General features: G+C 39.3%; 1 protein-coding gene across 9 annotated transcripts in view; it reads left to right on the top strand.

The window, feature by feature from the left end:
• Positions 1-22,390, top strand: part of ANK3 (ankyrin 3) — a 379,207-nt gene that overhangs the window by 228,763 nt on the left and 128,054 nt on the right. For 6 of the 9 annotated variants that reach the window (XM_061449032.1, XM_061449040.1, XM_061449062.1 and 3 more), the window contains 7 exons: positions 2,718-2,819; positions 3,261-3,359; positions 3,751-3,849; positions 8,661-8,759; positions 13,296-13,481; positions 14,041-14,064; positions 15,275-15,373. In XM_061449032.1, coding sequence (XP_061305016.1) covers positions 2,718-2,819; positions 3,261-3,359; positions 3,751-3,849; positions 8,661-8,759; positions 13,296-13,481; positions 14,041-14,064; positions 15,275-15,373 — 708 coding nt within the window. The remainder of the gene's footprint in view (positions 1-2,717; positions 2,820-3,260; positions 3,360-3,750; positions 3,850-8,660; positions 8,760-13,295; positions 13,482-14,040; positions 14,065-15,274; positions 15,374-22,390) is intronic. The other 3 variants (XM_061449105.1, XM_061449087.1, XM_061449094.1) reach the window with 1 other exon arrangement.

Genomic DNA, 22,390 nt, shown 5'->3' on the forward strand with positions numbered 1-22,390 from the left:
GCTTCCTAGTTACTATTGTAGTGCCTGCACATGCTGGAACTGCTTTTTCAATACGGGGTCCCTCATGCTGGAGGCCTGTCCCTGTCTAGCAGTGAGAGCCCAGGCTGTCGGGTGAGAGCCCAGCACCCTGCCAGCCCCACCACCTAGGAGACAACCTGGCTGCTGCTATTACTGATGGTTTTGGACAGTTTGAGCAACAAGGGTGAGTTTTGAGTGGTGACTGGCAAAGGAGGGCATGCCGCTTGCTTGAGGGATTTCAGGAATAGATTTGTGCATCACTTAGCAGCACCAGAGCTAGCTTGATATGAAACAGTTTTGTACATACCGAGGCTGGAAGCATGAGCTGACCTTTGTCCTTCATCCCATTAGCAAGCTAGTGCTTTCAAGAGAAGCCTTGAAAACCCACAGGCACTGGGGGGGTTGGAACTAGATGATCTTAAGGTCCTTTCCAACCTTAACTATTCTATTATTCTATGATTCTACAGTGAAACAGCAGTTAGCTATTAATGTGAATATCAGCTATTTATCACTCAGTCTGCCTTCCCTGTCCCTGCCCCCTCCCTATTGTCTTTGATTAAATAGGTTTAAGCATTTCTGAGTGTGGGCAGTGTTTCTTGTCTGGTGTGCACTAGTGTGACTGGCAGGAACTGATTATCCATAGCAAGCTTCTCTGGTGCATCCCTTCCCCACCCAGACGCAGCTGTAAACAGCTGATGTTAATTATCATCCACCTGCTGACTGTGCCAAACAGACATGCCGTTACACTGTGACAGAAAAGGCTCCCGGTCTATTAAGTTCTCCCTCATACCTTTAGTAATGCTGATAAAATGCTGACCTGGTTTTTATCCCAGCGGCTGCTGTTGCTAAGCACTGAGAATATGACCTGTCTCCTGTAATGATCTGCATTGCACAGTTCAGATGATCTTCCACATGAAAGTGTTTTGCTGCACCTCTCAAGACAGCTGTTCTTCTCCATAGTCTATACAGTTCTGATTATATAGTTTGTAGCAGCACCTTGTTTCTGATAAAGCCTAATAAAGCATTGGTATTTGGGGGCTGTTTTGCTGGAAGCATATTGCAGAAGTTGATTTGTAATGATCAGTGTGGCGTGCTTGGAAAATAATCATTAAGAACAGGGAAAGTCAGAAGCCAGTAATTTATCCCTGCAAGGTGGAATGCGATGTGTGCAAAACTCGAGAGAAAATGAAGAGTTCGTAAGTAATGGTTCTCTCCTTTGAAGAGAGAACTTATTGTATTGAAAACACTAGTAAAATAGCCTTGTAGCTTGTACTGGTACAAAGAAGAAAGCAGACTTTCCACCTACTTACCATTTTGCTGTCATTATGCTCCCAGATTGCTTCATCCTGCACATGAAAGTGACTTCAGATGGTCTTGAAGCAGTGCTTGAAAAGAACATGCACTGAAGTGGCTGCATTGACAGGAGAGAAGTCTATAGCATATCCAGAAAATGAGAAATGAAAAAATAAAACAGTATTTATGCTCTCAGTTACTTATCCAGTAACAAAAGTTATCAGACAGCCTCTTGGTGCCAAGCTGTTTTGATTTTCTCTCAGCAGTTACTGCCTTTAATTTTTTCTCTAAAAGTAATTTGTGGCACTCTTTTAGAACCTTGGAAGGTCATAAAGCACTTAAGGTTGTAGTGATGTAAGCCTGTGATGAAATGATGCTGTGAGGGGGAAAAAAAAAAAAAAGACAATTCCTGTTGTACCCGAGGAGAAGACGGCACAAAAGAAAAAGTGTTGACTGCCCAAGGTGCCAGGGAAAGCAGAAGCACAGATAAAATCAAAGGTTACACCATTTGTCTCTCTTGAAAGCTAGTCCAGTTCATTCCACTTGTTCCAAGGCAGAATCAGCATTATCTAAACTGTCCTTGGTGGGTATTTGTGTAACTTGTTGTTAAAACCCTCTGGGGACAGGAATTACTTCCAGTGATTCTTTCATAACTTAACCATCTTTTCTGCCATCCTCATGTTCAAGCTGAAGTCATCATAGGGGAAATTTGCACAGCTATCTTTAAAGGAAGATCTAAGAAAAAAAATTGCAGTGTGAATAATAGCACTGTACCTAGGGATTTCAGGCTACTTCACCGAATGTGGATGGTATTGTAAATAAGATAAGCCATAAAATAAGGGAGGACAGAGACAAATCAAAATGTAATCAGACGTTAGACTGTAAAATGCCTTAAGTTGTAAAACCATAGGTTTGGGTTGGTTGTTTGTTTTTTTTTCATTCATACAGTCCAGTCCTTCAATGTTGAGTATTTTGGACTTTTTAATATCTGTCATGTGAGATCTCACGGTACTGGTCCAGTCTGTTCAGGTTGGACATTAAAGGTGGTGTGGCACTTTTGGAAAAAGCACAGTGGTTTCCATGGAGCTCTATCCCAAGCCTCACCATGTTTGTCTTCCATGCTGGGTACCAGATGTATCCATCTGCTAGGCTTGCATGTTTGACAGTGCTGCATAATTCATGTTTATGTATGAAGTCAAATCTTGTGCTTCCTAGTCAGGCAGACAGCCTATTTACACACGAGGGAGGGCAGGATTTGACCCGTATTTGATAAGACAGTTTGGGATCCTTTCATGTCTAGTTAAATGTATGTACAATATGTCGTATCATTAGAAACTTTGCCAAGGGATTATATTTTTATACTGTGCTGTAATTTCTAATGGGACTTTTTCTTTTTTTTGTTTCAGTCTGATGCAAATGCAAGTTACCTGAGGGCTGCTCGAGCTGGCAATTTGGAAAAGGCTCTCGACTACTTAAAAAATGGAGTGGACATCAACATTTCAAATCAGGTTAAAGAACATTTTGCTCAGATTTGCTGAATAAGTACCTTTTTCGCTACTTCTCTAATCTCTTTATATTTGCATTTCATATCAATGATAACTTTTGTGGGTTTTGATGAGTCATATTTATCTAGTAAAAATGATATATATTTTTTTACCCTTTACCAAGACACCATTTCACAATATTGTGCCATTTGATGTTATCTTTCATTCCATTTGTATTACATCAGATCATAGGAAAACACACCAAACTTGAGACCCCAGAGCTAGTATATCCTGACTTAATTCATACTCTTTCCTTATAATGCAGTTCTTGTAAAGTTTATATAATTTTTAGAAGCAGTCCTCTCACTGGGATATAATAAATTGTCTCTTGGTATGTTTGCTATGCTGGAAAAACTTTTGGCAATCTTTCCCATTGCTTTCCTTTTTTCCATCTTTTTAAATCAGAATGGGTTGAATGCTCTCCATCTCGCTTCCAAAGAAGGACACGTAGAAGTTGTCTCTGAACTGATACAGCGAGGTGCCAGTGTTGATGCAGCAACAAAGGTCAGTCAGGCCTATCTAATTGTTCTCTTGTTCACAATGATGGCATGGGCACAAGGTGTCAGCCAACTGGTTGCAGCAGACATTACTGCAGCAGTAATTGCCTGTTTTCCACTGGTGGAATAGTCTTTGATTATTATGTAATAGAAACTTTTTAGATTATAGTAAATGTCACACATTACAAGGGATGAGATTTACTTGACAAATTGAAAATTCCTGTCTTTGTTTCTGTCCATGTCTTCTAGAATAACTTGCCCACTAGAAGTATCCAGTAAGAGTATTTTTTATTGCTAGAAATCTTATGTTTTAAAGTGGAATATGTTCTTGATAGTATTGTTATGTATTCAGGCTCAGGTTTTGTACTTTTTTCAAATATCACTGTCTGTCATTTCAGAAAGGAAACACAGCATTGCACATAGCATCCCTCGCAGGACAAGCTGAAGTAGTCAAAGTCTTGGTTACAAATCGGGCCAACGTCAATGCACAGTCTCAGGTAGAGTAATATTTCCCTGTTTGGTACTATCAGAAACTTTGCTGACATTAAAAACATTCTTCCCTTATAAACTATAATGATAGTAAGTGTATTTTGTAGATTTCATCATGTTAATGCTGACTTTTGAAAACCGGGTTTGATGGAGTTAGTAAAATGAATGTAATCTCTTGAGCATATTAAGAAACATTCTTTCTTGGTTGTTCCACACACATAGGCAGCTGACAACAGGTACAAAGTTTAAACACACAGCTGCCGGTTTATTACTGAAGTCAGCATTTTAGTGAATGTAGTGCTGAGTTAATTCTCACCTTGTAACTCAACATGTGATTAAAACTTTAAATGCTTCCAGCTGTCCACTTCTGCCTTACCCTTTGCCGTGTGGTCAGAGGGTACCAAGAGGCATCATGGACATATCAAGTCTTATCCTTCCCCATAGGCATGACAGTGCAGTAAAATCCGAGGGTGTGTTTCGGTCTTTTCCCAAATACAATGTTAACCATCAGTTGAGATTAACTGAGTTGCCCACTTCATTCATCAACAGAGCAAATATGTTTTAAGCTGTCCAGAAGCCACAGAGAGGCACAACTTAGGCAATGAAGAATGCGGAGGCACATCCAGGAGTGATTGCAAGATACTGGATGTGGTTGTGTAACAGACAGCACAGCAAAGCATGTAACCTTGAGCCTTAGATCTAACCCCAGTGTCCTAGGAGCTGCTAATTGTTACAGAGTCAGAAAGACAACTGATAGAATGGGAGAGTGGGAAAGAACTTTTTCAAATGAAGGGGGTACTGTTTCACATAAGTCAGTGTCTCAGGCTTAATGGAGCTTGTCCCCTTTCTTTCTACAAGGAGGTACTGTGCTACAAGTGTATGCAGACCTATTAAATTTGGTCAAGTCCTTTGAACGAGTATTTGGGTCAATTATAGAAAATTTGAAATAAAGGAAAACAGCTGGATTTAAGAGCAAGCTGTAAAATGAAACAGGGAAAAGCTCTGGTTAATTAAATGCATAAACCACAGAATGCTGAAAGCCAAGTAGGTGGCTGTGCCATGGGAGATGTTCTTCATGCCTGCCCCATTCCTTCTCTCCCTGCTCAGGGGCTGGCTAGCAGGCAGTGCCACAGAAAAGATCAGATTATGAGATGGTCTTCTCATCTGGCCCAGTATTGCCATTCTTCTATATTATGCAGATATGGGCATGATAGAAAATGTTTGTTGAAAAGGGAAATTTAAAAATTTGCATTTTAAAGAAATACGTTTTTTTTAATTGCTCTCAAATAGTATGAACAAAATGTTCAATACAGTCTATTTCAAGGATGTGAGTTGCTTGGGATGTGAATTTCATGTTTCCTTCACCTGTGGCTCAATTCTCCTTTCTTACTCTTTTATACTAGTTAGATACAGTAACATTTGGTTCCAGGCACTGCGCAACTTGAATTTAAAGAGAACAACAAAAAGCACTTTTCAGTAAAATTTTCTGTGACTTTTGAGAAGTAAAACAAAGCAGAAATATTTTCAGTGTTTTTTCTGTTCAAGAAATGAAGATGGCTTTGAAAGGATCTTTTCTGCTTGTGTTTGAGAACTTGTGTATTGAGGCCTGAAACTAAAAATAATCAGAGACTGTAAACATCTTATATAACTGCAGTGTCCATACACCCCAAAGTTTTGCCACGTTACTATTATTTCGCTAATATATGAGATTTAAAGATCGTAATTTTATTCCTCCTTTAAGGAAGCCTTTGACATCTTTGCTTGAGAGACATGTATATTCGCCATTCCATACCAGTACCTGGCAGTGAGATACCCAAGTAGGGACTAGTCTTTCTGGGAGGTCCCTGGAACTGTTGTCAAACTGGCCCTTGACCAGCTTTGTCTGTGGTACTGAGCATCACTTGAGCTTTCCTAAAGCTTAGTATAAAGTTCAGATGAATTTTATGTGCCCACAAAGAGACTAGCCAAAGTTATCTTAGTTTTGTTTTTTATTTTTTTATGTTTGCCCTCTTTTCTACGAGTTTGATTTTACCTCCTCTCCCATTGAAGGTAACAGCTCTACACTGCTTATGGTGCTGGTTTTAGGGCTGCGAGGCCTTCTTTACCCAAAATTCCTGTCTTAAAAAAAAAAAAAAGTTAATCTTTATTAAGTCTGAATTTTGTACCTCCTCTAAGGGCTATTTATTACTATGAAAGACAATGCTTTCCTTAGGCTTGTGGCTCTCTGTCAGTTTTAGCCCCTTTTTAAAGAGTGGAAAAAAAAATGGAGGGAGGGAAAAGATGTTGAAAACCATACAGTAATTTAACATAGGAGAAAAAGTTTTCTTCTGTCTCCAAATGTTAATTATTCTTGCTCTGAGAATTTTTGCCTATTAATTTTTTCCTGAAACTAATTATTAGGTATAATTTCCTGCTTCATTTCTAAATGCAAATGTTTGAAACTAAAAGAAAAATAATCTTTGTTTCCAGCTGAGTTAGTAAATAGGTAACTGAGTGTGCTATGAAATGTTAGAGAAAAATGCCAGACTGCTGTTCACTAAAATAACAACCTGTAACATGACATATTAGGTACCTTATCAGGTGTTTTCTGATTTTTTTTTTTGTTTTTATTAAGCAGACTTTTTGGCTGTACGGTAACTAAACAGTAAGATCTTGATTCTGGAGAGTGCATTAACACATGGCTAACTTCAGACTTTGGCTCCAGTAGAACTTCAAAGCCTGCTTTATGCTTGTAGGGATGCTTTCCTGAATAGAGAGCAAATCATCAAAATACTGGAACACCAACAGACCTTGCAGCCTGTGCAGGCCTTGTAAACATGTGGCTTCAACAGCTGCTCGATGTCTTGTTGATGGTAAAGTTCCTCTTGGATCAAACAAACAGTTCACGCCATTTTCTCTCCAACTGTCTGTTTTTCTGACCTCCTATTTGTCTCTGCTGCCAGTGAAACCTGCACATTCGGCCTCAGGTCAGCTGCATTCTCCTGTGTGCTCTGTGTTGGATGTGTGCCCTGCAACTCTGCCACATTGCTGTGACAGTCAGATGTCTCTCAGCTGTTTTCACTGCAGCTACTATAACTCAGCCAAAATTAACTGCTATAGGTCTTAGGCTATGGTTTTCCTTCATCTCTCCAGAGCCCAGAACGGTGATGTTTTTTCTTTGAGGCAAATACATGGCCAAACTCTTCTCAGCTCATTTCTGGCTCTATTGGTTTCCTGCAAAATCTAGGTCAGCGTCTTTTTAACTGCTCTAGCTGAATTGCTGAGCTGCTCCCCCTGTGACTTCCACCCTGCCGAAATCTGTGCACTGGCCACGTTGCAGACATAACAGTGCTGATACTCTTAGCAAAACCCAGTTATATGGAAGCGTTTCCTGAACTTGACTATTATTTAGGCCAGATGAAATCTTTCTCCTGTTTTCCCCATTAATTTTAACTACCCCTTACCTCCTATTTTATTATTTCCTTTCAACCTTGTCCTCCCGACCCTCTGGTGTAATCACCAGAAATGTTGTGTGGTACGGTGAGATGTCTGGAAGTATCTTAGGATTGAGTAGCTGGAGAGGGAAGCTTTGCATGAAGCTTACTTTAGAGAAGTCTGAAATGCTAATGGCATGAGATTTAGAAGATACTAAGAAAGACAGGGCCCACTGAAACCTCAGTGGGCTCTTTGACAGTAATGCTGCAGTATGAAGGGTAAAACATATATCATGGTAGATCAGAGGAGAAAGGGATTGTTGCTCTTATTGCTGATGCTGCTTTGGTCGCTTCAACAGTACCAACCTGCTCAGTCAATAGTATATGGATGTTTTAAGTTCTTACTGTACAATGTATTTATCACTAGTTCACAATTCTGTTGGACTGAGGGACATGCAGTGCTATACGAAAGCCAAGCAATCTCAGGTGCAAATCAGCACCTTCTGTAAATTCCTTTAGAGGTATCTTGATCCCAGGACAGGTTTCATTACTTCATTTTTCTGTTTTGTTTTTGTGAGTGACATTAAAGCTGTGGATTTCAGAAATGCTTAGAACAATATGGAAAAATACATTGCTTTAATGTTAGCCCCGAACAGTTCAATTCCTGAAAGACTGTGATCTGTATACAGTTAAGGCAAAGACAGAAGCATTGACTGAAAGAGGAAAGCACTTCCCAAATAATGAGTTAAGCTCTGCAGACTCTAATACTTGTATTGCATTGATTGAAATCACTCACTTAAGCATAATTTGAGAAGTGCTCTAATGTGGTCAGAACACTGATAAGTCTCCCTCTCAGACTACTGAGATCACCTGGTGCCTGAAATATGAGGTAGTTCAGTGACCACAAGCAGGCTATGCTCAGAAGGCAGATCTTTGGGGAGACAAAAGGCATAAGTATTGGCACAAGTGAAAGAGAAGTCAAAGCTAACAGAAAGAAGAGGAAAAAAATTGAAAGTATTTTGAAGAGCCATTGCCCTTGCTTTTGCTACAGACTTGTATTTTCCTGTCCCATTTTGCATTTCCATTGCTGCAGCTGCATTTATCGGGAATCATAACTCATCTCTACCAAATACTCTATCCAAATGGGTTTTTAGTTTGACTTTGCAACACATATAAATGGAAGTATTCTTGCTTAGCTGTGGGAATTGTGTCTGGTCAGTTGAAGAATTCCACTTTGTCCTTTTAAATAACATTACCCTTCTCCTATCTTCACTTAAATCAGGGGAGATCATGCCCTTATCTAGCATGTGAGCACACAGTTTATTTGGTTTCCTCCTAATCTACCTGAGGTTAGCAGGTCTATGAAATGTTTGTGGAGTTTTTACACTCTTGTTTTCTTATTTCAGAATGGTTTCACTCCACTGTATATGGCAGCCCAAGAAAACCACCTGGAGGTTGTTAAGTTTCTTCTTGACAATGGTGCCAGTCAAAGCCTCGCCACAGAGGTAAAAGTTTGAATTTCACGCTTTATGACCAAAGTAAAATGTGCTTCAGCATTGATTTTTTCTACCTTATATCAAACTAGTCTTTTAAATACAAAATTAAAGATCAATAAAAAGTTCTCTCTATGAAGTGTTCTAATTAGTATTAAGTTACTGTCTTTTCAGCAATGTAAACCACTTCTTTCCATTTCTAAAATAAAAAGTAACTTTAACTAGAAGCAGTTCTAAAAATAGATGTGTTCTTAGTCATAACTAGTAATCTTTCAGGTTAAGTGCTCTAACAGGGAAGCTGCGTGCATAACATAAATGTTCTCTGAGCTTTCATTAAAAATAGTGAATAATGTGGAGGGCAACGATAAAGCGAGAACAACTGTGTACCTACACTTTGGAGCCAGCTGTGGGATACCAGCAAAAACCCTGGGCTACTTACTTCTTGGAGTATTTTCTGAACTGCTTTTATTGGTGTGTTGATATCTTCTCTGTCGCACCTTTTTATTCCATCTGGTCCTACACTGATAATTTCAAGCTGACAGAAAGATGAAAGTTCCCTGAACTTTCTAGAAGAACACTTTTTATTTCTTGTTTTTAAAGTAATTCTAACTCAAAAAAGGCAACCTGGAAGGAAAAAAAATAGCTTATATATTAATAGTTGTAAATGTGCTACACTGAGATAGGTTTTCAGTCTGATGAATTTTCAGTTGCCTTAATTCCAAGATCTTGCTACCAAAAAAAAAGATAATTCATTATGTGCTTTCTCTAATACATATTAAATTAAATTTGAACTATTGCCAAGAAAGAAATAATGCTTATTTTAAAAAATTCTACCTCTTGAAAAAAAAAAAGCAAAATTTCTTGATTGCATCACTGTAGCTCATGACATTGCTGTATAATGGTGTATGTGCGTAATCTTTTTCTGAAGTCAACACTAAAAAATTGATCACTAATTGATCAAAATTATGTTTTCAAGGATGACTAAAACTTAGTTATAACTGGAAGTGTGCATCAGAAATTACTTTCTGGAAATGCTTAATAATATGAAAGCCAAGAAATATGAGAATTAAATATTTTAAATACAGAAAATCAATTCAAAGTTGTAGCTTTCATGACATTTCCATTTCTTTGCAAAAAATTGGAAACAATGAAGTCTTGGGGCCATGACATATGTGTGATAGATTCACACATCTGAAAATGTACGTGCTGCTGTATGATTTTTCTGAGAAAAAAACAAAACAACAAAAAACCAAAAAAAAATCCAAAGGAAAAATAAAAAAAAAAATGCATAGGTACTTGCTTCTTTTGTTTGTTTTGGTTTTCTTTTTGTATTGTTTTTTCCCTGACCCTTGGATGTCACTGTATATTGAGCTTTTCTCTGACTGAGCTTGATGGTAAGGTGTAATCTAATTTTATCCATGGAGAATTCCTTTGAAGATACCAGACTACAAAACAGTGTTGCCTTTATTGCCTTACTAATTGGTGATAGTTGGTTACGGGTGCTTTCTTATTTTCTCTTGGTCCAAGTTTTCATATAAATCTGATTTATCTTTATAAGTGCAAAAACCTTTGTTATTAAAAAAGTGCCACTTAGCTAAATACTCATTAAAAGTAAAACTCTAATGAAGGTGTTTTAATCTAAATAAAATAGAACCAACTATTTTCTTTACACTGTTTTTAGTTTGTGGAGGTTTGGTTTTGTTTTGTTTTTGTTTTTTTTTCCTGGAGCAGGCTTTGCCTTACGTTTTGAAGTGCAGTTGCTAATTCTAGTACTGACATCAAGGTACTTGCTTGCAATTGCTTTTTGTGACTTGGCATCTCCAGAGAGCATGTGGTGAAAATGCATTCTTGTTGGTGTTAATATCCTTTGTTGCAGTTTGCTTGGCCTTGGTACAGTAATCTCTGCACACACTGAAACGATGGGCAGCTCTCATCAGAGTTAGGAAACTGGAGGTATAGTGGATGGCAGCTGTTCTGGAACTGAAATGAAGTGCTCTTTTCACCATTTGTCCACTCCCTTTTCCATAAAGAAAAGGAGAAAATGCATTCCTAGGATATTTTTTTATATATATATAGAATCATAGAATCGTTAGGGTTGGAAAGGACCTTAAGATCATCTAGTTCCAACCCCCCTGCCGTGGGCAGGGACACCTTACGCTAAATCATATCACCCAAGGCCTCGTCCAACCTGGCCTTGAACACTGCCAGGGATGGAGCATTCACAACCTCCCTGGGCAACCCATTCCAGTGCCTCACCACCCTTACAGGAAAGAATTTCCTTCTTATATCCAATCTAAACTTATGTACATTATTTTTAGCAGCATTTTTAGCAGATGAGAAAGACCAATGAGAACAGGCATTGCAGATAGCTAAATCACTTTTCTTTGTGGACTCTTTTTGTGATCTAAATCAGTCTTTCCTTGTGACAGCTACTGCTGTCTGCTGTATAAATAGACCCGGAAGCTAACATCTCAGGTCACTGAGGTGCAAGCTATCGCACTCTGCGTTTTTCCAGGGAGAAGCCTCTGTTTCTGCAGGTACAGTGTAGCTATATTACCAGAGCCCTCTTGTGGGGGTGCTCATGGATTATATTGGCCTTCAGAGCCACACAGCATTGCTCACACCCTGTGCCACTCTCTGCCTGCAGTCTGAGGCAACATGGTTGTTTCACCCCAGGAAACACTCACAGCCTGGGGAACTCCCAGCCCAGAGCCCTGACCTGCTATTGAAGCGTGGTGAGCCTGAGTCAAAGGGGAAGGTTGTGGTTAAATGTGTTTTAAAAAAATCATGGGGAAAAAGAAAGAAATTTCAGTGATTTTTTGGTTCTTTTTATTTTTTCCCCTCCAGAAGTTTGGGGAAAAAAAAAAAAAAAAAGCTCTATTTCAGAATTCCTGTTTCTCATCCTAAATTGAGTGCTCTTTGTTTGGTAAGCCACAATGAGAGATTCCTGATTGAAAACATTCTGTTAAGTTATTTTCAGGCTGATAAAGTTGGGGCTGTTCAGCCTGGAGAAGAGAAGGCTGCGTGGAGACCTCACAACAGCCTTCCAGTATCTGAAGGGGGCCTGTAAGGATACTGGGGAGGGACTCTTCACTAGGGGCTGTAGTGATAAGACAAGGGGTAATGGGTTAAAACTTAAACAGGGGAAGTTTAGATTGGATATAAGGAGGAAGTTCTTTACTGTAATGGTGGTGAGGCACTGGAATGGATTGCCCAAGGAAGTTGTGAATGCTCCATCCGTGGAGGTGTTGAAGGCCAGGCTGGACAGAGCCTTGGGTAGCATAGTTTAGTGTGAGGTGTCCCTGCCCATGGCAGGGGGGTTGGAAGTAGATGATCTTAAGGTCCTTTCCAACCCTAACTATTCTATGAAGTTCCAAAAGTCGAAAAGTTAACACTTGAACGCTGCAATTTTGACATAGGGTGAGGATCTGCCTCCTTCTGTGTCATTGCTGCACTTTTATTTCACACTGATAACAGTTTCACCATGACAGCAGTTGTTGAAAACTCAAAGAAGGTGTTTCTCACTAACTGTAATGAAGTTTAGTAATATAAGCTTTGGATGTGTTGATCAAGAGTCAAATGTAGTAAAAAAATATTCCAAGTAGAGCAATTTGCATTTGTGACATTCTAAGTGATTGATTCATGGGTATTTTCTTGGGCAAAGCTAAATGCGTTCCTGGATTGAAATGCCACTTCAGTGTTTAGGACAGAGCAGAGTCTAAATGACAACTCTTTCATTCTTTGGTTTTCTAAAAATCCATAAAAATAAAATTATAAAAACATCTCAGACTGTCCTTTTCATGTATTTGAGGATTCCACTCAAATATCTGCTGAACAAAAATCTTCTATTTTTCAGGTTTTTTCTTCTGCACTACTTTGGCTCTCTGCTAGTCTGAAAGGAAATAATTTCTACTTTTAAGAGGATTTTCCATCACATCTATATGAATTTTCATAAAAGGAAGTTATAGTAAAATAATTGCTATATTGGGAGAATATGGTATTCATATTCAACTATTATTAGATTTCAAATCCACATATAAAATATATCAGAGGATACAGCTGAAGTGTTGAGGGTTTTTTTTCCCTTAAAACCCATAGACTATAACCTGTAGCTGTGGGGGAAATAGATAATAATTTATTATGGAGATGTCATTAACAATTGTAATTTAAATATTTCAGCTTTTATCCATTTTTATGTAATTATACACTTTACTGTCACATACTTATTTAGATAACTGTTATTTCATGAGTAATTTCACACTTTTTTCTCAAGTCCCAGTGATTTTCATTTGCTTGTGTTTTATAGTTTTATGTTTAAACCTGGAGTGACAGAAAGGTGTTTTGAGCATTTGGGATCAAAACCGGAATATTCACCAACAATTTACCCCAATTTCAGTGTCATTGCAGGGTACTTTTAATTTGCACAGTTTTCACTTCACGGTTGAATTTGAGCGAGTACTTTTACTAATGCTGAGATCTTCACCCTTCCCCTTTCCACCCCCTGGAAAGCTTGGAACATGTGTTGAGAGTCCCCATTGTATGTTGCAGGACGGTTTCACGCCTTTGGCAGTAGCTTTGCAGCAAGGTCATGACCAGGTGGTTTCACTGCTGCTTGAAAATGATACAAAGGGAAAAGTTCGTCTTCCTGCCCTTCACATCGCTGCTCGCAAGGACGATACGAAGGCAGCAGCTCTGCTCCTGCAGAACGACCACAATGCTGATGTGGAGTCAAAGGTCAGTTGTAAAAACAAAAAAGGTTTGATGTTATTAAGTGCTGACCACATGTATTGCATTCTGTGAAGGTCTCCCTTAGTGTGAAGTATTTTGCTGCAGAGTTACTCGTGACTTTCTCTTCTAATGTGTGACTGAGAATAACATTTCATTTGCTTCCTCTGCCCTTTCTCCCCTTTTGTTTAAATTGGGGTTAATTTCTCCTGTAGAAACTTTGCAGGTGGAAAACAGTAAGCGAAATATTATCATAATTATTATCTTGACGATGAAACTACTGAAATGAAGACACTAGCATGTGGTGTGCTATAGGTATTGTACAGTTATTTGATGAGTTATTTGTGCGGTTGCTACTTTAAGAACTTTGGTAAACATGTAACAATTAACATTCAAAATAATCAATCATTCAGCTTCCATTCAGTCGAGCTTCCTTTGTGTGCAGATTGTGCTGTCATCTGAGCTGCTGTGCCACGTAGCAATCATGAAGCTTTTCGCATCCATACCACCAGTGGTGAACTAACCGTTCATTTTTTCCCCCTCTTTGCTTCCAAATGTGTTAACCTAGATGATGGTGAATAGAACAACAGAGGTATATATAAATATATATATGCATCATCACTCCTTCATGACTTAGTGCTGCTGCATCATTTCTTCCTCCTCCTTTTTGCATCGCCTTTTATAGGATAGATACCTGCTTTAGATGAAATGAATTAGCATGTGCTAGAGAAGACTGTAGTTTAGACACCAGGGCTTTCTGCAGCTGAAACTACTGTTTAAAAGTAACAGTAAGCACTCTTGAGAACTAACTGCCATTGTAAAAAAGCCATATTGTGAGAGATGGAGTTTTCAGGGTTTCTTATGAAGCATATATTTATCAGATGTGTTAAGAGCTGCAGACAACCCTGTCCTGTTGTGCATCCAGGTCTGATTTTAGGCTTCTGCATGACACTTACCTTGATGGTGTCAGCAAATAGAATGATCTGAGAGTGATTTTATACCTGCAAAACTCCCAAAGCAAGGCAGTGGCAGCTAGCATGGCTTGCTAACAATTTAGAAATGCATCTAGTTCCCATAAGGTTTCATATTTTGCAGGACTGATGGAATTGCTGCATGTTTTAGCATTTTTTTAAATGGAAGTAAAACTACTAATATATGAAAATAAGTTGCTGAATAATTTTATCAGTAAGGCATCTTCTAATTAGGGTGGTAACTTGTGGTGTCTGAACATAACCCAGTGTGATTGCCCACAGTGGGAGACTGATCTTCATGGTACTAACCCTTGGAAAAAAAGTCCATATTAATTATTAAAGTTGTCTTTGATGTTGTTTTCATTTGCATCTACTTTAAATTTATAAAAAAATGTTAGCAAGTGTCATTAAATTATTTGTATCTGCACTTCTGCAAAGAATCTCTAAGAGATTTGACTTGCAAGACTGACATAATACCAGTAACAGCTAGGTATTTCTAGTTAGAAATTAATTTCTTATAGAAGACAGATCATTGCTTTAATACTCAAATGTTTTGTTGTTGTTTTTCTGGAATAACTGAAAGTTTTATCCTATTTCTGGTCTTCTAGAATAATTATGTTATTTTTTTCCCTCCTGCATAGCAATATGATTTTATTTAGACTCTTTAAGAATCTATAAATATATGTCAGTGAGTGAAAACTAGTACATAATTGGAATGGTGACTTGCAGCATACTCCTATTACTAGCTTTTGTCAGTGATGTGATACAAATTTTGAAGTAGAAATGAGATATAAAAACCCAGTATCTATTGGTTTTCTTTTGTTTTTCCAGAGTGGGTTCACTCCTCTCCACATAGCCGCTCACTATGGAAACATCAACGTAGCTACATTGCTGTTGAATCGGGGTGCTGCTGTGGACTTCACCGCAAGGGTAAGTGTGAAATCTTAGTTATGTTTAGCTTGCTTAATTATCACTCCAAAACACTTTTTTCCACAAATGTCTGGAAAGGTGCTTCACTCTTGCCAGCCAAGGAGCCTGGCCTGACTGGTCTTGCTCCGCTATCATATGATGCAAAGGGAGTTTCCCTGGGCTGCTGAACTGAACCTGAGCTCTAGTCCTCACCTTGGAAAACTTCTGTTCCTTTCATAGTTCCAGTGTTGCAAAAGGTAGGCTGGGATTCAGTGATAGAAATGCTTCCACCTGTAGCTTCAACATATGGCAGGAATGCTGTCCCTGACAAATTGTCCTCGATATGCAGTAGTTTCCAATGAACATAAAGTGCAGGTGTACTGGTGAATAAAGCAGCTGTGCCTTCTATGCATATACAAGAGTCAGATAATATGTATTAACATGTATTAATTCCACGTATCATTGAAAGGAGCTCTGAAAAACTGGAGAGGTAAAAAAAGGAAATGAGGTATAGAAATAAAGGGGAGTTGATAATGGGAGCTGTATGGCAGAAGCCATGCAAGAGTGGGAGAACTAACACTTCTGACCCTGTAAGCTGTGCACAGAAGTGATGACATAGGCCACAGAGGGACAGGGTAGTTCCTCAGATGTATGAAGAAGTATTGGGAGCCAGGAGGGAAACGTTATGGTCTTTCCTGGTGCCTCCTTGGTTCACTCTGGCCTGGGTGGGGAGCAGCTGATGGCTGGCTTTAGCTGCATTGTTTTGTTTGGGAAGTGGGTCCATCCTTCCACAGGCAGGAAGGATAAGCCTGGTGCCAGCAGGGCTTCATCTCAAAGCCTGGGACAAAGTTTGACTGCATCTGCTGTCACAGGTCGGGTCTGTTGGAAGATCATAGAAGAATATTGGAGTGAAGGAGTGTGGTCAGGTTTGGAAGGATGTGGGAACAACAAAACATAAGCAGAAGTGTAAAGGATGGAAAATGACAGAGGGAAGTTATATACCGTTGAAAGGGCAAGAAAATAAAGAAATGTATATGAACAAGGATACAGTAATATGAAGGGCAGAGAAAGAGATTGTGCCAGACATAAGACCAGAGGCAAAAGAAAAGCAAATGCAGAGGTAACACAAAATTTAATGAACTGGGATGGCGGGCTAGAGAGTGGTAGGGTAGAGAGGATATGGGCAGAAAGCTGAGTAAGTGCCATGGAAGTATGCAGAGATTTAAGAGGGGAAAAGTAGAGAGAATAATTAGGTGCGTACAGATAAATAGAAAAGGGGCTAACATTTAAAATAGATTAGTACTGGAAAATGCTGGAGATAGAACTTTTTAAGGAAGTTTAAAAAAAAAAATGTTTGCTTCTTAGCTTCTTCAGTAATGGCTTGGGCTGTATGAATAAGAAAACGCCTATGGAATTTCTGCTGACACACAGCCAGGAATGGTTGTCAGTACAGAAAGTATGCAACAGAATGTGAAAATGTGTTGAAACTTGTACTAGAAAACAGGTCAAAGTTAGCTAAAGATATTTCTCCTGTTGGTTTCTGCAGTAATCTACCAAGAAAAGGGAGGACATGTCTATAGTAGTTGTTCACCAGGTTATAAGGTTTAAAAAAAAAACAAAAAGCCCAAAAAAGCAAATGTGATTTCAGGTTATTCCATAGTACCAAACAAAACCCACCCCAAAACCCCACCAAACAAAACAAAAAGCCACACCAAAACAACCTGAGTCTGTGCCAGAATTTGACTCACCAAATCTTACCAAAAGAAAGCCAGGGAGGAGATGTGGTAGTGGTCTCTAGGACAATAAAGAGAAAAATTCAAGGGGGCAAGAGGCATCCAAACTGAAAGCAAATACTAATATAAGAGTAAATAGGTATAAAGTGGTCATAAATAATAATGTTGTTTAGAATTTTAGATATTTACTATTAAGTATTAATAATTAATATTATTTAATAAGTGTTTAATAATTGATAGTAAATATTGATAATGAGATTCTGAAGCAACCTTCCAATTAAAGTAGAAAAGGCAAAAAAATCCCAATGTGTGTTCAAGATAGTGTTTAATTATTAGGGGAATTATGTGGCATGGATAACTCAACAGCTCCTTTTTATTTATTTTCTCATAGGACTTGTCACATTCAGCACTCTCTCCCCCCCCCAAAAAAAAAAACAAAACACAAAACCCCAAAACAACTGAATATTTCTTTTTTAGAGATTGTTTGTAATTGTTAAGGTGAGTTGGTTCAGGGTGTGATAGAGTGGGAACAGACACTTTGAACAAAGACAGACCCAAAACATTTTGTTTAAACTGTAAGTGGAAGTGCAGATCAGAAGTGTTGGTACTGGCCACTATTCATTCAACATAACATCATTCAGTGATTTATTAATGAAGATAAATTCCCAAAGCTAAAAGACACTGTTATAACTCATGATCCAGTACCTACTAATGCTGGTGAGAACAGTATTAGCAGATACTGGTTCAAGCTGATAGCTCAGTATTAAAGGTAAGCATCAACTCTCATGTATCCCCCAGAAACTATGTTTCCCAAATCACATTCATCACTGAATGTATTTCATGTTATTAGCAAGAGAGGGGTCCTAGGTTAGATCCATATGAAGTTCACAAGCTTAGAATAGATTTGGGGGTTAAAGGTTACTGGGAAGCACACTTTGCTTTCACTAATAACATTGACCTCTTATTCTCAAGTCCTTAAACTGACCAGATTAGAAAATTAAGGCATTTCAAATTGTCACAAGCTTTGGTATTTGTATTCAATAGACTAATCACAGGAGCAAGGAAGATGAGTGCAGTTTTGGGTCACTCTTTTCCACTCAGAGCCAAGATTAGTGCTATTACATCGGCAATTAGCAGCACTTAGTACCAGTACCACTAAGCATCATCTGCTTATTTTAATCAAATAATAAATCTTAGGTTTCAGCAGCCACCTCTGTTCTGGATTAGGGGCACTGATGGAGACCACACCCAGAGTAGTAAGGCCATCCTCCCCTTTTCCTCAAGATGTGGAAATTCCAGGTTCTCCGTCCTTGAGACAAAAGGCAGCCTGCTCAGATAGCCAGGGAAGGGCAAATGGCATCAGCCCAAAAGAGCAGTGGGCTGATGCTGTGACTCAGAGCACTGAACGGCTTGTTTGTGCTTGTGATAACTGGGTGGGGGCATCCAGGGAGCACATCTCTTACAGAGTAGTACATCTCTACTGTATGGTGGTTGCAAATATAGAAAAAGTAGCAGTGACAGAAGGAGTTGTGGCATAAATAACAATAATATGGGGTTGAATTTTGTTCTTTAGTGCTTATCAGATGGCAGGTAATGAAAGTGATTTACAGAAAGATTAAGTAGATTCTGGTAGAGCATTGAATTTGTAGGCAAACAGAGCACCAGTATAAGTTGCGTGTAAAGTACAATTATCAACACCAAGTAACACAGCTGTTGCTTCATTCTTGATTCCCCAAAATGCAAAACAGGTAGAGGTACTATCCATACTACTAGAACAGGTCCTAAAAATGACCAGCAGATACAGCTTCATGGACCACTGCCGCTTCATTGCCTCTTGTTTTAATTTCTGCAAAGAATATCCAGGATGCACTGTCTCCCTTCTGGAAAAAGGGTCCTTGTTTGAGTTGTCAACAATCTACAACAAGTAGCAGAGAAAAGATATGGAAGGGCTGTAACCCAACTAAAACATACTACATGTATGTACTGTAGCTTTCAGAAGTACAAAGAGCAAATTTCAGGATGGGGGGTCAAATGCACTTTGTGCTTTTGCAAACCACCAACCATTTTTCCTTTGTTCTTGTTAAATGAATATGAATCAACACTATTTGTTTATGTTTCAATTTATGTTTAAACTATTTAGACAAATATCAGTTCTGTGGAGAGATTTCAACAAGAGCAGAAGATTATGGTAACAGAAGATACTTGTGTGGAAGGGGCAACATGCAGACCTGTGAGAGGCCAGGATAAATCGCCAGCTCCCACCATCAGTGCAGTGAACATGGGGAAAGGTGGACAAAATGTGAATGGATGTGTAGAATGAAGACAAAACTCTGGGCTTTAAGGACAAGGGCAAGTGTGATGAAAAGAGGAGCTGGGGAAAAGACCTAAGAAAAAGGAGAGCAGACTTGAGGAGAGGGAGATCTCTTCATCTGCTGTGTTTTCAGTTCATTTCTGAGAGGCCTGAGGGAAGAAAGTGCTTCCAACAAGGAAGGCAGGGAAAGACATAAGCTTGATGGTGGCTTTCAGTGTGTGTGGAGATGAGCAGTGGTACTGTACTGCAAGTAAATGATGTCCCCAGAGAGATGCAGTAGCAGCTGCTACCCTTACCCCCACCAGTGTACACCTGCCTGCCTCTCAGCTGTCATGTACTCACTTGTTCCCTTCTTTCACTGCATTAAGAAAAATAGGCATAGGTCCAGGAGCTCTTGCAGGTGTTACAGTGCCTGCCAGCCTGTGTGCTTGCTGACCTTGGAGGCTGGTAGGGTTGGAAATATACCTGCTTTTGGTTCGTGCTCTTCTAGCCCAGTGACTGATTTCATGTCGGCTCCTCTACTGAATCTCATTGGGGCTTATGTGTCTGTGCTTTCTTCTTTAGCCTTGCTGCAAGTGCAGGGAAGATGACATAATATAGAAAGTGCCATGTGGGACGAATGGAGATCATTTCAGTAAATTGGCTTATGGTGCCCCTGATTCTACCTGTTTTCAGGGAGGCAGGTCCAAAACCTTCATAACTTGCGTCCAAGTAAAACAAGATCTCCTATTGGGCTGGATGCGTGCCATTTTCTAATGAAGGAAAAATACTCATTCCAAATTGCTTGATTTCTTGGGCTCAAACTTGGCAATAAGCCTGCCACAGTTACTGGGAGGATATGCAGTGTAGAGGTAACAGGCACTTTATTCTGTTCATCGTCTTTGTTTTCTGTAGTACATTTTCATGCATGTGCCTATGCTTTTCCAAAACCTGTAAAAGCTAAAGAAATCACTTCATTGCATCACTGTATTTCCCTTTTACTTAACTGGGAGGCAATCACATATGGACTAGAGAAGTGGAGGAAGAGAATAAAGGGTAACTGAGGGTGAAGTAAGTCTTCTTTCTTAGCCAAACTGTGACAAGTGCATGCAGCCACTACCTGGGTTTTGAAGGATCCCAACAATTCCAGGTACCATTCTCTTAGCTGGCAATGGCACCTGACATTGGAAAGGAGTGGATAAATCCTAGTTACAAACTGACAGAAAGCCAAAAACCTTTAAGTCAATCTAGTTCATCATTTTTTCAACATAAAAAAATAATTGTTATTTTAATAAAAATATTGTTCATTAGCCCTTGAATCAAACTGTACCTGGTCCATTACCTAGAGTTTCAATAAATTTGCTGTCTACTTCCCATCTTCTGTAACTGTTAACCTAGTGATTAGTATGAGAAGTGAAATCTACCAAGTGGGCTCTCTTGTTCCAGGTTATCAGTTCAAGAGATCTGTTGCTGGCATACAGTGACCATATAGTGAAAACCGCTGTGCTCCCATCTTAGCTGCTGCTTCTGAAATTGGATACTGTTGCAAGTGCTTCATACCATGGGCTTGACTTTCTTTACCAGAATCAGGTCATCTTCAGTCTAAGGGTGGGTGGGATGCTGGAGAAAAAGGACAGGTCACAGAAGAATTTCTTCTTTATCTCTACTGATCCCTTCAAATATGGTCTAGACGGCCTTCCACTTTAATATCTAGGACTTGGAAAGGTGTATCCACATATATGCTAAAGCAAGTAACAGTCACTGCAAGGAACGAGAAAACAGTTTTCTTAGCAGTCTGATTATACTTAAGGTATCCTGTGCAAGAAAGCTTCTTTTGCTGTAAATCAGGCCCCCACAGATTGCCTGTCCTTTCCCATTCCGGCCTTGCTTGGATATGTATCCCTGAGCAGTGCACAGGGAGGGCAGGCAGTTTTATCTGCTGTAGTTCCCAGTCAGCTGTGATGGAGATGTGTCCAGACTGCCCTGTGTTAATTCAGCAACAGGAATGTGCAAAACACTGATTCTCTGAGGCTGCTATGAAGACCAGGAAGGTGAGAAACGTGCTTTGAATAAACTGTATTTTCTGTGAATTATGGTTAGGAAAAAGCTATTTTCAGGGGATTCACAGAGTCTTCAGATACCATTCTTCTGTCTGAGATTATCTACCAGTGGAAAGATCTGTCTAGCCCAGGTGAGGAGATGCCTCTGAAGCTCCATCTGTCTCTGAGGAGAAAGGTGATTGGAAAGGAAGAAACACATTGTTCTCTGCAGGTTCCAGAGCAACAGCTGAAAGAAACCTCTGTAACCCCCCCACCCACTTTGTACTTGAGCAAGTCAGAAGTTTCAGGTAGCAAGGGAATCCTCTACATGAAGTTGACCTCTGCCCATGTCTTTCTTGCCAAAGCAAGCAATAGTTAGTCACTGTGCTATAAAACTTCATCCAACCCTGTGAACAGCCTTCCTGATACACAGCGCTCCTTATTCTAGAGGAGATCTCAGTTCCACTGGGAATGGGCTTTGCCTGCAGAAAGTTTGCTTACTGAAAGGTTAAAAAAGGATTTGGTAATTTTGAGAGAGTGGTGTGAGGACAACATGCATTAATAATGGCCCTGAGGTGGAGGAGCAGAACACCATTAGCCCATCAAAACCAGCAGGCAATATGTAAGTGACAGTAACATAAAAGAAAAAGCTCTTTTTATTTCCCTAGTTGTAGTTTACCATAACAGCTCATTGCTATCCTCTTTCTTCTTTTCTTAAAGGATTCATTTTATACATCTCAGGCCTGAAGAAAGATAAGTATATAAGCCCACAAGAACCAAATTAGCACAATATAAGGCTTACTAACATTAAGTAGAGGAGAAAAAAAGCTGAAAAACTATGCACTGTTGTAAGGCTTCCTGGGAAGCACCTGATTTTGTGTTTGTACCTATAATTTTTTTAACTTCTGAAAATCTTATCCAAGTCCTGGTGATCCCAGTAACTGCTATATAAGACTTTGCAGGGGCTCTGCTGTGT

This window comes from Pezoporus flaviventris, unplaced genomic scaffold, assembly GCF_033815535.1.
Source record: "Pezoporus flaviventris isolate CSIRO_AGI_PZ_B2104156 unplaced genomic scaffold, CSIRO_AGI_Pfla_v1 ptg000001l, whole genome shotgun sequence".
In the NCBI taxonomy this organism is placed as follows: Eukaryota; Metazoa; Chordata; class Aves; order Psittaciformes; family Psittacidae; genus Pezoporus; species Pezoporus flaviventris.